Source organism: Lepidochelys kempii, chromosome 1 (genome assembly GCF_965140265.1).
Source record: "Lepidochelys kempii isolate rLepKem1 chromosome 1, rLepKem1.hap2, whole genome shotgun sequence".
NCBI lineage: Eukaryota > Metazoa > Chordata > Testudines > Cheloniidae > Lepidochelys > Lepidochelys kempii.
In genome coordinates, this window is record NC_133256.1 from 4117177 (window position 1) to 4132016 (window position 14840).

The 14840-nt window shown below is 49.1% G+C and overlaps 2 protein-coding genes and 3 non-coding genes across 11 annotated transcripts in view; all 5 read left to right on the forward strand.

The window, feature by feature from the left end:
• The first annotated feature begins 3296 nt into the window (after positions 1 to 3296).
• On the forward strand, positions 3297 to 11159 carry RPS11 (ribosomal protein S11). 2 transcript variants are annotated; one of them, XM_073332973.1, is made up of 6 exons: positions 3297 to 3393; positions 3969 to 4100; positions 4688 to 4763; positions 6233 to 6362; positions 10453 to 10593; positions 11059 to 11159. In XM_073332973.1, the coding sequence occupies exons 1-6, from the start codon at positions 3379 to 3381 to the stop codon at positions 11075 to 11077; spliced, it is 513 nt and encodes a 170-aa protein (XP_073189074.1). In that variant the 5' UTR covers positions 3297 to 3378; the 3' UTR covers positions 11078 to 11159. The 2 variants fall into 2 exon arrangements, with proteins under 2 accessions (XP_073189074.1, XP_073189084.1); XM_073332983.1 differs by lacking the exons at positions 10453 to 10593; positions 11059 to 11159 and adding an exon at positions 8455 to 8626.
• On the forward strand, positions 4423 to 4516 carry LOC140905694 (small nucleolar RNA SNORD35). Its single transcript, XR_012156932.1, has one exon. It is a non-coding gene; the product is annotated as a small nucleolar RNA SNORD35 (small nucleolar RNA).
• Positions 5194 to 5284, forward strand: LOC140905692 (small nucleolar RNA SNORD35). Its single transcript, XR_012156931.1, has one exon. It is a non-coding gene; the product is annotated as a small nucleolar RNA SNORD35 (small nucleolar RNA).
• On the forward strand, positions 7192 to 7286 carry LOC140905691 (small nucleolar RNA SNORD35). Its single transcript, XR_012156930.1, has one exon. It is a non-coding gene; the product is annotated as a small nucleolar RNA SNORD35 (small nucleolar RNA).
• The window catches only part of LOC140907299 (olfactory receptor 52B2-like), a 31335-nt gene continuing 27554 nt past the window's right edge, over positions 11060 to 14840 (forward strand). For 4 of the 6 annotated variants that reach the window (XM_073332904.1, XM_073332879.1, XM_073332889.1 and 1 more), the window contains exon 1: positions 11070 to 11120. The gene's annotated coding sequence lies outside the window, so the exon portion shown is untranslated. Of the gene's footprint in view, positions 11121 to 14840 lie in introns of all 6 variants that reach the window. The other 2 variants (XM_073332936.1, XM_073332945.1) reach the window with 2 other exon arrangements.

The window sequence follows — 14840 nt, forward strand, 5'->3', positions numbered from 1 at the left end:
AAGTGATTCGATCACCTGGACATTTGATGGCAGTCTCTGTTTCATATGTTTCACAAACTCCAACATGAAATCTCGACACCCACTTCTGACGTCTTGGGCAACAGGAATGGTTAGTGTGTATTTTGAAAGTTCCAGCTGAAAGCGACTCCAAAATTGACTGCACACAGCAGTAAGTTATTTGACTCCAGGGTGAAGTAAGCATGCTATTGTCTAACGCTGCAGATTATTAGATTTAAGCACACACAGACATACGCAACAGGTAGAGAACATCCCAGATAATTATCCAGCATCTGGAATGATATTGAATAATTAACAGCAGGCTCACAGTAGCCAGTTGCTCACCTGCCAGGGAGAAAGGATGTCAAAAGAAAGCTAACTTTGCTTTATATTAGCCAGCCTTGACCACGACTTTAGTTCAGGCCTCATACTGGGCCTCTTATACCAGGCCTCATGTCTCAGGCTCTCTCTTTCTACTCCAGAGGAGAGGTTTCCTCTTCCAAAGTGCAGGGAATTCCGCCTCCCAACCCACAATGAGCTTGTACCGAACATTAGACTCCATTTCAAACAGGCTTCAGCAGGTTTTCATACCCGACTCCTCTCGTCACTGGACACACCCATCAGCATCTTCCTGAAAATGCCCCACTGGAGCAGTGTCCCCTCCAGCCATCCCTTCCCCACCTGCAGAAGAAGAAGGTGTGGGGGGGAAGGAACAGAGTGTCTTGGGTCTCTGTGCGCTTTAGAAAACATTGCATTGACTCTGCTGTGGGGGGCTCAAACAGCAGGAGGTTGGAGCTGCAGAGAAGCCATCCCCTCCCCCCAAGTTCTGCCCTCTCAGGAGTCTGTTTCCAGCCATGACCAGCTCCATACAGACCAGTGGACGAGAGTCCTGAAGAGAACATCTCACAACAGGGCCCTATGCACAGTGGGCAGGAGTGAAAGTTTTAGTCAATCTTGAGCACAACAGAGAAACCAGTCACTTTCTGAGCCTCTCGCATAGTGGGGAGGGGAGTATTTACCCACCCCTCACTGAGGGGTGACAAGAACTATTGCTGGGGAATGAAGACCGCTGCAGAGACCTTGAATTTACCCAGCTCCTGTGTGTTCCAAGCTGCTGATGTTCACTGTGAGGCTGGTGAATGGGCTGGGTATTTTTAAAGCTACTCATCATCTCATGATTTTTTCGCAGCTGGAATCACCCGATTTTGGGGATCGCGGGGGGAGGGGAGGAGAGTGGGTGGGAGGATGAATAGGGATAAAATGGCTGTTCCCCAACCTCAGAGGTTAGGAGAGGGTAAGACAGCCCCCCACTCTGAGCAGCTAGCCAGCAGACCCATATTTTTGTATATGATTGAATCTAAAACCTTAAATAATCACGTGCATTGGGGGTGAGGGCAACGTTTTCCCTGGTCATGCCTGGAAACAGACTCCTGAGAGGGCAGAACTTGTGGGGAGGGGATGGCTTCTCTGCAGCCCCAACCACCTGGAGCACCCACGCGGAAAAATTAGTGGGTGCTCTGCACCCACCGGCAGCCAAGCCCCCACCCCTACAATCTCACCTCCTCCTCCTCCCCTGAGCGCGCCGTATCCCTGTTGGGGACACTGGGGCATGGCCACTAGGTAACTCGAGGGGATGGGAGACCACGAGTGTCGATGAAGCCCCTCGCACTAGGCCCAGGTATCCTTGGCCCCCCCTCCTGCCTGGAGGCACTCGCAGCAGCTCTGCCTACTAGGCCCAAGTGTCCTTGGCCCCCCCGCCTGGAGGCACACACAGCAGTTATGCTGAGAATCTGCAACAATATGTTGCAGAGTCAGACTGCCTGAAACTAAGCAAGGCCAAACAGGGGAGATATGGAAGAACAATGCTGAATAAAGCAGCTTTATGTATAGTTTAACAAATGATACAGAGAATCAGGGAACTAGCTGGGAACTGGATTGGCTGGCTATATGAATACTTGGGGCAGCTTGCTATTGGATAAGTATGCTGGGAAAAAGGATGTATAAAAGCCTGTGTAACTTCCTGCTTGGTGTGCAGGATTTGAGATTTTATTCTCCCTGTACCTTTTTGCAGCTGCAAATAAACTTTTCTGTTTCTCCACCCCGTTGTGATTATTGGGTGCAGCACACGGGGTAACGAACCAACTCAAGCTGTTGTTCAGCCTCTCGGCACTCGGCAACATCCCCACTCCTCCGCCTACCTCCCAGCTCTTGCCACCGCCAAACAGCTCTTTGGTGACGTAGCATGCTCTGGGAGGCAGGCGGGAGGAGCAGGCACGTGGCGCACTCAGGGGAGGAGGTGGGGCCTGGGTGGGGATTTGGGGAAGGAGTTGGAATCGGGGCAGGGAGTGGACGGAGTTGGAGCGGGGACCTTTGAATGTGGGGGGGCGGGGTGGGGGTCGAGCACCCATCGGTGCGAGTAGAAGTCGGCGGCTATGCCTCTCCCCTCATCTCAGCAGCCCAACCCGCAGCCGCAGCAGCAGGAGGGGGGAGGGATCGCGCAGTGGTTTGAGCACTGGCCTGCTAAACCCAGGGTTGTGAGTTCAATCCTTGAGGGGGCCATTTAGGGATCTGGGGCAAAAATTGGTCCTGCTTTGAGCGGGGGGTTGGACGAGATGATCTCCTGACGTCCCTTCCAACCCTGAGATTCTATGAACCTGAGCCACGAACATTGCTTGGGTCTCTCTGGTGCTGGGGAGGAGGCTGCTGGGGCCCAGACAGGTCTGTTCCAGATGAGCTGCGGCCATCTTCCCTCTCCGGACCTTCCCACCTCCGGAACTGTCTCTCTTAAAATAACACACTTGGAAACCGCCCAGCTCCCTCTGCTCTCCTCAGCTCAGTCCCTGTCTATTGCCAGCAGCGATTTGGGATCCCGTGGGCTGGCTTTGAAGCTACAACCGTCAATGCAACCCTGCCCCTTCACGCCCACCATCTCGCCCACGCATTGCTCGATTTTCTCTTGCACCAGCCCTGGCTTCAGGGCAAGAAGCTACTGGCAGCCTGCAGCGCCTGTGAAACAAGGAACCCAACTGCAGAGCGATGGCTGCCGGGGGTGGGGAAGGGCTATCCCCACAAAGCGATGGCTGCTAGGAGCTGGGAGTGGGCTATCCCCACAGAGCGATGGCTGCCGGGGGTGGGGAGAGGGCTATCCCCACAAAGCGATGGCTGCTAGGAGCTGGGAGTGGGCTATCCCCACAGAGCGATGGCTGCTGAGGGGCGGCCCGCGCACGTTCCGGGGGGCGGGGTCTGAACCGGACTCCCTTTCTGAATCAGCACCGCCCCCTGCTCCGGCGGAGCGGTGCGTAGTGAGGTCACTTCCGGCGCGGCGGCGGATAAGCGGCCCCGTGCGGCACTTGGGGCCTCTTTTGCCTCGCGCCGTGCAAGATGGCGGACACGCAGGTCAGGGCTCCGCTCCGAGGCGGGGCCTGCTGGGGTCTGGCGCGGCGGGGGCCGGCTCGGGGGACACGCAGCCGCCGCCGGGACCAGCCCCTGCGCTGCAGGGGGGCGGCTCGGCTCGGCCCGGCCCGGGGCTGAGGCGGGGACGCGGCTCGCGGGGGGAGAGGAGAGCGAGGGGGGAGGGGAGCGGGGGGGGAGGGGGCTGGAGCGAGGGGGGAGGGGAGCGGGGGGGGAGGGGGCTGGAGCGGGGGGGGAGGGGGGAGGAGAGCGGGTGGGGGAGGGGGCTGGGGTGGGCGGCGGGGGAGAGGGAGAGGAGAGCGAGGGGGGAGGGGAGCGGGGGGGGAGGGGGCTGTGGTGGGGAGGGGGGAGGAGAGCGGGTGGGGGAGGGGGCTGGGGTGGGGGGCGGGGGAGAGGGGAGCGGGGGTGGGGAGGGGGCTGCCCCACGCGGAGCCCTGGGGACGTGGCCGGCCCGCGCCGCGTCTCCCGCTGCCCTTCGCGGGGCCGGCGCCGAGCGGGGCCGCGCTGCCGTGGCGGCCGCCCTCGCCCTAACGCGGCTTTCCTTCGCCCCCCCCGCGCAGACGGAGCGGGCCTACCAGAAGCAGCCCACCATCTTCCAGAACAAGAAGCGCGTGCTGCTGGGGGAGGGGGGCAAGGAGAAGCTGCCCCGCTACTACAGGAACATCGGCCTGGGCTTCAAGACCCCCAAGGAGGTAACAATGCCCTTGTGGGTGGATAGACGTGAGCCGCCCCGCGGCCGGCCCTGGCTTGGGCTTGCTGTTCCTTGGGGGTGACTCCTTCACTTGTTCTTCCCGCAGAGGCTGACGCTTTAAGGGGCGCTTGTTAAGCCTTTTAATATCTTCATGAAAGGGTTAGTCTAGAGAGAGTACTACGTTTGGGTTAGGAGACTAAAATCCAGTAGGATAGAGATAATAAATTCAGACTGTCAATGGCCAGAATATTTCTGTCCCAGTAGCAGGTTAACAGCCAGGGAATAACCCAGGAGGTTATGAAAAGCAGTTTCTTTTCCATGCTGACATGTGATGTTTTTTCTCACGATGGTCTTCCAAGTCCCACAGGTGAAGGGGCTTTGAGGATAGTTGCCGAGTGGCCTTGCTGATGTCAGTTCATACAGACAGGAATAAAGGAGGCAGTGTGCCTCAGACTTGCAGTACCAGTCCTCTTGTAGCACCCAGATTCACCTTCTGGGGTGCAACAAGTTTTCATTGATGGTAGGTTTTTGCAGCACTCACTAACTTTTTAGCTCCAGAGCACTGATGTCAGATTTCTCTGTTTTCAGGCCATTGAGGGCACTTACATTGACAAGAAATGCCCATTCACTGGTAATGTCTCTATTCGTGGTCGTATCCTGTCAGGTAAGGCCTAAGAAACGCTTCTGTTCTGTGAGTAGAATTATTACTTCGGATAAATTTCAAAACCTTTTGGTTACGTGAACACCCTGTGGGGAATGGCCTTTGCAGGCCTGCGTGAGTAGAGCTGTTTTGAATCTGGATCCATCAGTTAAACAAAATGTAGGCATATGAGCTTATTAATGGAAAACAGGATTGTTTGGAACTTGCATAGGCTAGAGCATGTTGCAGATGTCCTTGTGGCTGAGCCTGCTGGAACTAGAGACCCCAGCATATGGGGTTATTGTTAAAGGTGGTAGCCATTTCTTGCCTTTAATGCGCAGCCCACTCTTTAGGATTTCAGATCCTAAGACAATAAATGCCTCCTCTGGGTTTGTACGCTCCCTACCAGAAATAATTACTATCTCCTCTTTTCACTGCTGCTATGGTCCTGAGCTGCAAATGATGCTATTCTCACGATGGTCTTCCAAGTCTCATGGTGAAGGGACTCTGACGACACTGCCAAATGGCTTTGCTGATGCCTGGCGAAAGGACCCAGGAGACAGTGGCAGTACCCTTCTTAGGAGAAGCCCATTACACTGAAATAGAACTGTTTTGATTGACCCAATAGTGAGGAGAACATCCACTTCAGGGGGCATGTTGCTGTTGAAAAATGCATGCAGAGGCTACAGACTTGCTAATGTTGCCCCAAATTATCTGATACCATCCTTTGAAGCTTAAATTCTGAGTAATCCATTTCTAATCTACAGTGGATTTCAGAGAGCTAACCAATCCTTACCAAGTATTAGGAATAACTAATTAGCTGCCATCTTCTGAATGTAATACGGGGTAGGATAGAGGGGAATGTAGTGCCTTTGTTAGTGCGTGAAGGAGGATGGGTAAAGCAGTGGGGCAGGTAATCAATAGCTCCAAGTATAGGGTCCTATTGAACATTCCAGGGAAAGGTAGGGGACAAGTCTCTTCCTCTGTCTCCAGTCTGTACAATCAAGGTTGGTGGTTTAAGCTTTGTAAGGAGTTATGTAAGTGCACTATATTGTATTGGATTTATTTTACTATAAACCATTGGTAAGAGTTACAGGGTAGCATAATAGGAAAATTTGCTACATAACCTTGACGGTCTCCTGCCTGAGTCTATATTACCTGAGTGTTACTCTCCAGACCGGAGCTTCTTTTGGGAAGTCTCTGGCCTTATCTATACTAGGAGGCTTTTGCCATTGTACTTATGCTGGTGTATCTAAACTTGCAAAGCCCTTCTAGTGTGGATGCAATTATATCAGTTCTCTGAACCAGCAAAAGTATACTGGCAGAAGCACAATTAGAGTGGTACGTGTCTGCACTAGGGCTGATACCAGCAAAGCTGTGTTGGTTTTAAATAAAAAAACCAAAAAACATGACCAGAATAACTTTGTAGACCAAACACCACAACTAAGAGTGCTTTACATTCTTTCCCGCTCCACCCCCCCTTATTCCTGCAGGTGTGGTTACCAAGATGAAGATGCAGCGTACCATCGTCATCCGCAGGGATTATTTACACTATATCCGCAAGTACAACCGTTTCGAGAAACGCCACAAGAATATGTCTGTACATCTCTCCCCCTGCTTCAGGTGAGCGCAGGAGTAGTTCTGGAGGCTACACTGTCTAGCAGTGATTTGAAGGGAGGAACACAGCACCACTAATCTGAGCCCTGATGGCTCTACATAGGTCATTACATAGTCCATCTGTTGGTGTCTATACTACCCGCCGGATCGGCGGGCAGCGATTGATCCAGCGGGGGTCGATTTATCTTGTTGAGTCTAGATGCGATAAATCGACCCCGGAGCGCGCTTCCGTCAACTCCGTTACTCCACTTTAGCGACAGGTGCAGGCGGAGTCGACGGGGGAGTGCCAGCAGTAGGCTCACCGCAGTGAAGATGGTGAGTAGATCTAAGTAGGTCAACTTCAGCTATGTTATTCATATAACATAGTGAAGTTAGATTGATCCTCCTCCCCCGCTAGCGTAGACCAGGCCTGTGCCATTCACTAACCCAGATAGAAGCCCTGGAGACTACAGACCCCAGAGTGCAATGATGGGCTCAAGATGAGGAGTCAGGTTATTTGTATTAATCCATTCTGATAGAGACTGTGACCATGGGCAAGCTGGTTATCTTCTACCTCCATTTTCCTATATGTAAAATAGAAATCGCTCACCTGTCTTGCTAGTGTGGTGTTAAGGTTAAAGCATGCCTGTGCTTCGAAGTTGAGATGTGCTGCAAGAGCTATACTATGCTCAGTCTCGGCCCAAACAGAAAGCTGTTCCGATCAAAGGGGGAGCGTGAGAGACCCAGAATTGTAGTTGGTGACTGCACTTCTGTCTAGAAACGTAAATGAAGTGAGGCAACACTGTAAAACTACATGCACTGTGCTTTTGCCACTCCTGACCTAGAGCCTGTTTGGTGGTGGTGATGTCTAAACTCACGATGGTCTGCAGAGCCCCCTGTGATGAAGGGGGACTGCTGAAAATGCCAGTCTGGCAATGCTGAACCATAAAACATGTTCTGGTCTGGCTGCCCCTAGTAGCAAATGCTTCTCTGTGCAGGTACTTTCTGGCAAACTGTCAAACCTGTATGTGTAGGGAAGTTTATAAAGTGAGCTGTCTGCATGTGACTTGTGTCCAGTTAGTAAATGTCAAAGATTTTATGAGTTTTCCTGGGAGGAAGCCTTCTTGCAGTACTTATGACAGGGAACTTAGAGTAAAGACTGAATCCCTATTCTTGGTGCTGTCTGACTTACTCTTGAGTAAGTCACTTCATCTCTAATCTTTATTTATCCCTCGGTAACCAAGCATTACTTGCCTACCTCCCTGAAGATCGTAAAGTTTCATAAGTATTTATAAAAAGAAAAGGAGTACTTGTGGCACCTTAGAGACTAACCAATTTATTTGAGCATGAGCTTTCGTGAGCTACAGCTCACTTCATCGGCTGCATCCGATGAAGTGAGCTGTAGCTCACGAAAGCTCATGCTCAGATAAATTGGTTAGTCTCTAAGGTGCCACAAGTACTCCTTTTCTTTTTGCGAATACAGACTAACACGGCTGTTACTCTGAAATAAGTATTTATAAAGCTCTTTCAGATGCTTAGAAGAAAGGTACTAGAGCAGAATATAGGGAATCTTTCAAATGATGTGAAGATAAAAGTACTGAGAGTAGGGAGAGGGGGTCCTGTAGCTTAACACCACTCTGATCATCTTGTCTCTGGGAGGTCCTTGATTAGCATTTCAGTTCAAATTCAGGTGCCTGAGAACCAAGCAAGAAGCTTTTTCCAAATATCTAGATGAAGATTGCAAGGGAAACACCTAGTCTTTGCCTGGGCAATGGGTCCTCAAGTACTTGTTTTTAATTTTGATTGATCGTCTCCTGTGGGAACTTTGTGTGCTATCTGTCTTGCATATTGGAGCTTGCTTCACACATGCCAAAACCAAAGGTTAGAAGGACCTTGTTTAGAGGTGGATGGAGGACCTCTCACTTACTGAAATGCCACCTGTTTGGCACTTAAATAACAGCAGAAGGTGTCTTCATGAAATCTGTTTCTCAGTGTTGTCTTGCTCACTTGCCTTTAGTCTCTTCAGTGCTGGGCTGGCACATTTGTGCTGCAGGAACAAATTTCTGGTGGCAAAGAATCTGCTGTTTAGCTATCTAAAAGCAGCTGTGCTTTTTTCCAGGGATGTCCAGATTGGGGATATTGTGACTGTGGGGGAATGCCGTCCCCTCAGCAAGACAGTCCGGTTCAACGTCCTCAAGGTCACAAAGGCTGCTGGCACCAAGAAGCAGTTCCAGAAGTTTTAAAGGCGATAAATGGATGATCAGGCTGAATAAAACTTTTGTAAAAACCTGTTCAGTTTGTGATCTGAAATGAGCAGGGATGGCAATCTAAGGGACATGAGACTGCAGGACTTAGAAAAGGATATAGTGGTCTTGCTCCAGGTCCTAGGGTATCTCCAGGAGTGCTACTTGGGCCATCTTACTTCTAAGTGCTCAAAAAAAGGTGGGGAGGAGGGCTTTGCACTCTTTCCACATACAAATCTTTGCTTGCTCCATGGTACCAGCCAGCTGAACAATCTAGTGAGATTTCAGAGAGGTGGGGTTCCATTTTTAGTGAAACTCTTCTCCCAGATGTGTTTGCCTTTAAGTGTATTCACTTCCTTTTTCAATCAGGCTTCACTTCTTCCTGTCCTAGCCCTGCTAGTTCAAGACTTTCATAGTCTGTGAAAGTCTGAATAAGACCAAAATTTCTAATATCAAAAAACAGGTTTTTCTTTAAAAAAAAAAAAAAGGGTGTGCTTTAGGTACAGTAAAACATCAGTTAAACACCTTGAGAATGGAGGTTGTTCATAACTGAAATATTTGTAACTCGGAACAAAACTTTATGGTGGTTCTTTCAAAAGCTTACAACTGAACGTTGACTTAATACAGCTTTGAAACTTTACTATGCAGAAGAAAAATTCTGCTTTTAACAAAATTAATTTAAATGAAACAAACACAAACAGTTCCTTGCCTTGTCAAATCTTTTTTAACACTGTACTGTATTTGGTTGGTTTTTTGGTCTTTTGTTGTTGTATGACTACCTTCTTCTGGTTCTTAAGGAGGTGTGGTGTTTGTAATTGAGGTTCTACTGTATATTGATGCTACAAGGTCACTTCCCCAGTTCCTACATATCCATGCCAAAAATTGGAATGCTGCTAGCCAATGGCTGTAGATTAAACTTGTTATAAAATTTCATCCTTCAATGAAAGGCTAGACTGGATTCATGTTGCCCACATTAGGGTTAGTCATTGCTTCTCTTGCTCTCTAGCCTAATAATGGTTTTGCTCTGGATAAATATTTACTTAGTGGGTGCCTAAAGTCAAGTGGTGGGGAGACCCTGCCTCTAGTCCCCCTGCTCTATCTGTAGTGGAGCAGCTTCAGCAAGAGATGAGTGAGCCCTACATCAAACATCCTATATCTCAGTGGTGGGGGAGCACTTTTTCCCCATCAAGCTGAGGGGGGAATTAAACCTAGTTCTCTCATCCCAGCTGGATGCTCTGCCTGGGCTGAAAGTTACAAGGTGGGCACCACACTCACTCCTCACCATGTCCTGTGGAGTGAGGCAGGTATATAACTTGTTTCCTTAAAAGGTAGCTTAGGTGTCAACCACCTTACTCCAGCCACGAAGTTCCCATTGGTGGCTTGCAAAACAGGAGTATCCCTGGACTTAGGTCTCTGTCTCTGAGAGATGTGGGGTCTAGCACATACCCCTGTTGTCTTCCCTGGGCTAGCTTAATTTCTCCCTGCCTGGGCTAGCTTTGGGAATTGCATAAGGAGCCTAACTTGGCTTTGGGGTTTGGTGTTCCTGTGGTTTTGCTAGGTGCTGTGATTCTCAAAGTGTTGTGTCTTTGAGACTAGCGGTCGAGTTAGCAGGTTGAGTAAAGACCCACCAAAGCGACTGCAGATTGCTCTGCAGTGGACCCCTGTACTCTGCCCCCAGAGGAGAAGAGTAAGGTAAGTCAAGGGAGATTTTCTCTGGTCGACCTCCCGCGGAGTAGACCCTGCAGTAATTCGACCTAAGGTACATCGACTCCAGCGCTGTTGTTCATGTGGCTGGACTTGTGTAGCATAGGATGACTTACCGTGGTCATGTAGACCTAGCCTAACTGTCCCGTTTTCCTTCCCTGGGTGGCCAGAAGCCTTGCAGCAGCCAGAATACATAATTACAAAGAGTTTGCTACAGGACCTTCTGAGGGGGGATTGTTGCTGCACCAGGTGAAGCTGAACGTGGTTTGGGCTGCATGGCTAACAGCGCTGAGCTGGGTTGGAGAACTCAGGTGGGTCACAGAGAGCTCTGTGCCATGGCCTTTCTAGCCCTTTGTCTGGGTGGGACATGCCCAGGGGTGTCCAAGCTCTAGAAGAGGTGCTTGCTACCTATTTAAAGCAGGCCTGGGCCCCTGCATCACCCTTGCCCTGGGTCAGCATGGAACTCATGCACTTGTAGTCCGTAGTTTCCAGAGGGACTATGGGAATTGTGTGCCATGCTGGGAAAGAGCCTGGTAGTAGAAACTGTCTCTCAAAAGGTAGAGAAAGGGTGGTTGGGCTTCTGTCACATGCAGAACACTGGGTCAGACAGCCTGAGGGAGGAGGAGTGTAAACTGTGGGAGGAGAAAAGGGAAAGATTTTGCCGTCACACTGTTGTATTACTTTAAACTGAGGGACGATATGGGCCCAAAGAGTGAAGGGTGTTAATGTAACCCTGTGTCTATCCTCTCAAACTCCCTTTTGTCGTTTTTTTGTAGGGACTCCGAAGGGGAGTGATCGTGGGTGGAATAGCCCATCCACTCATCCTTTTGTTCACCAAGTAGGTCTAATTTCTGATAAATCAGTTTTGCTATATTGATTTCCAGTCTCCCACTTTTGTTTACAAAGCACGATCTTAACATATGCCTTGAGTTATATCAGGAAGCCTTTTTGCTTAAATTAAGTCCCTTTTGCACCTTTTTTCCATGAGTTTATTGTTCAAGGTTATTATGACATATTAAGAATGTTTAGTTTACAAAGTTGAGCTCACAACTAGGATAAATCTCTAAGCCTGGTAATCACAGAAGACCAGATGGCTGTCTGACTGTTGTGGGCCTGAAGGCCGGCGCAGGTGAAAGAGGGAGTGCCCAACAGTACTAGTGCTCTGGATGTTTTCGCAGTGAGGGGATTTTGGCTGGGCTGAAGCCCTGTGTCTGCGTACTCAATGTGCTGGCCTTGGGCTGCATCCAGTCAGTGCTGCTGCAGGCAAAGGTCTCTCCCATCAGCAAGCAAAGCTATTCCTGGGTGCCTAAGAGCCCAGCAGCTCAGCATAGCTTCTGTAAACTGGCTGAACTGGTGTGACCAAAAGCCACACCTGAATAATTAGAGACCTGACATTAATATTGGGAAAACAATAGGATGGCTGATATGGGACTCAGTTAACAAAGATATAAAGGATGGTAATGTAACTAACGCCGATCCATGTGGGTTTATGAAAATGAATCTTAGACTCATAGAATATCAGGGTTGGAAGGTGTCAAGGTTCCTTCCCCACTCTGAACTCTAGGGTACAGATGTGGGGACCTGCATGAAAACCTCCTAAGATTACTTTCACCAGCTTAGGTTAAAACTTCCCTAAGGTACAACTTAATTTTATCCTTTGCCCCTGGATTTCCACTGCCACCACCAAACTTTAACTGGGTTTACTGGGAAACGTAGTTTGGACACGTCTCCCCCCCAGAAATCCTCCCAACCCTTGCACCCCACTTCCTGGGGAAGGTTTGGTAAAAATTCTCACCAATTTGCATAGGTGATCACAGACCCAAACCCTTGGATCTTAGAACAATGAAAAAGCATTCAGTTTTCTTAAAAGAAGACTTTTAATAGAGGTAAAGGAATCACCTCTGTAAAATCAGGATGGTAGATACCTTACAGGGGAATTAGATTCAAAACATAGAGAATCCCTCTAGGCAAAACCTTAAGTTACAAAAAAGGTACACAGACAGGAATAGTCATTCTATTCAGCACAGTTCTTTTCTCAGCCATTTCAAGAAATCATAATCTAACACTTACCTAGCTAGATTACTTACTAAAAGTTCTAAGACTCCATTCCTGTTCTGTCTCCGACAAAAGCAGCATGCAGACCGACACGGACCCTTTGTTTCTCTCCCTCCTCCCAGCTTTTGAAAGTATCTTGTCTCCTCATTGGTCATTTTGGTCAGGTGCCAGGGCGGTTACCTTTAGCTTCTTAACCCTTTACAGGTGAGAGGAGTTTTCATCTGGCCAGGATTTTAAAGGGGTTTACCCTTCCCTTTATTTTATGACTCGCTCCCCAAATCTCAGCTAGGGTGAAATGCTGGCTGGGATTTCTTCCTGGAGCTCTAGGAAAAACAGTTAATGAGACACATGCACCTCTAAATATACTACTAAGTACATAAAACTAACAATATTTTCTGCATCTCAAGGATGATTTTAACCAGTTGATTCTGGGAAACTTTCACGGGAGAGTGCATCAGCCACTTTGTTAGAAGCTCCTGAGATGTGTTGGATGTCAACATGAAAATCTTGGAGAGCTAAACTCCACCGAAGAAGTTTTTTCTTATTTCCCGTGGTGGTATGAAGCCACTGTAGCGCACTGTGGTCGGTTTGCAGGTGGAAATGCCGTCCCCAAACATATGGGTGTAGCTTTTCCAGGGCATAGACAATGGTGTAACATTCTTTTTCACTGACTGACCAGTTGCTTTCCCTCTCAGACAGTTTTTTGCTGAGAAACACTACAGGGTAGAATTCTTGATCAGGTCCTTTCTGCATTAAAACTGCTCCCACACCACGCTCGGACTCATCTGTGGTTACTAGGAACGGTTTGTCAAAGTCTGGGGCCCTTAGTACAGGGTCAGACATGAGTGTAGCTTTAAGCTGGTTAAAGACCTTCTGACACTTTCCGGTCCACTGAACGGCATTTGGCTGTTTCTTTTTGGTTAGGTCTGTCAGTGGGGCAGCGATTTGGCTGTATTGCGATACAAATCGTCTGTAATAATTGGCCAAGCCTAAGAAGGATTGAACCTGTTTCTTTGACTTTGGGACAGGCCACTTTTGGATAGCATCCACTTTGGCCTGTAGGGGGCTGATAGTTCCTTGACCCACCTGGTGTCCAAGGTAAGTCACTCTGAGGCCTATTTGACACTTCTTAGCCTTAACAGTTAGTCCTGCCTCCCTTATGCACTCAAGGACTCTTTGTAGATGTTCCAGGTGTTTTGCCCAGGAATCCGAAAATATGGCCACTTCATCAAGGTAGGCGACTGCATATTCTCCTAATCCCGCTAGGAGACCATCTACAAGTCTTTGGAAGGTGGCAGGTGCATTTCGCAGCCCGAAAGGGAGTACATGAAATTCATACAGCCCGAGATGTGTGGTGAAGACTGACCTTTCCTTGGCGGATTCATCTAGCGGTACTTGCCAGTACCCCTTGTTTAAGTCCAAGGTAGAGATGAACTGGGCCCGTCCCAGTTTCTCTAATAGTTCATCTGTGTGTGGCATTGGATAGTTGTCTGGGCGAGTTACAGGATTTAGCTTACGGTAGTCCACGCAAAAACGTATTTCCCCATTTGCATCTGGTTTGGGAACTAGAACCACTGGAGATGCCCATGCACTTCCAGAGGGGCGGTTTACACCCATCTGTAACATCCTGGATCTCCTGTTCTATAGCAGTTTTAGCTTGAGGAGACACCCGGTAAGGTTGGACTTTAATTGGGTGAGCATTACCTGTGTCAATGGAGAGATATGCCCGTTCAGTCAGTCCTGGGTGGCTGAGAAAGTTGGCGCGTAGGTAGTGCACAGCTCCTTGATCTGCTGTCACTGCATACGCCCAAGGGTCATGGAGAGGTTCACCTCTTCCACACCACCAGCACTTTTCCCTTTGTAGTAGACACCTTCAGGCCACTCAGCGTCTTCTCCTCCCTGGGCTGTAAACTGACAAACCTTTAATTCTCTGGAATAAAAGGGCTTTAGAGAATTAATATGGTACACCTTAGGCTTCCGGTTGGAGGTGGGGAATGCTATGAGATAATTAACAGCTCCCAGGTGCTCCTGGACCGTGAATGGCCCTTCCCATGATGCTTCCATTTTATGGTCCTGGAGCGCCTTTAAGATCATGACCTGGTCTACTACTTTAAAGGAACGCTCTCTGGTATGTTTATCATACCAGGCGCTTTGCTCTTTTTGAGCATTCTGTAAGTTTTCTTTAGCAAGGGCTAAAGAGGTTCGGAGGGTGTTTTGTAGGTTGGTTACGAAGTCCAGAATATTAGTTCCTGGAGAAGGTGTAAATCCCTCCCATTGCTGCTTCACCAACTGTAATGGCCCCTTAACCTCACGGCCATATACATGTTCAAATGGGGAAAACACTAAACTGGGATGTGGTACAGCTCTGTAGGCAAAGAGCAACTACTGCAATGCTAGGTCCCAATCATTGGAGTGCTCATTTATGAATTAACGTATCATGGCCCCCAAAGTTCCATTAAACTTCTCCACCATGCCATTTGTTTGGTGGTAAGAAGTGGCAACC

What these genes read in the sequence shown, in the direction of transcription:
- RPS11 (XM_073332973.1), top strand. An exon ending in GCTTCAAGACCCCCAAGGAG is followed by an intron (nt 4,101 to 4,687) that starts GTAACAATGCCC and finishes CTCTGTTTTCAG; the next exon opens with GCCATTGAGGGCACTTACAT. An exon ending in CATCTCTCCCCCTGCTTCAG is followed by an intron (nt 6,363 to 10,452) that starts GTGAGCGCAGGA and finishes CTGGGTGGCCAG; the next exon opens with AAGCCTTGCAGCAGCCAGAA.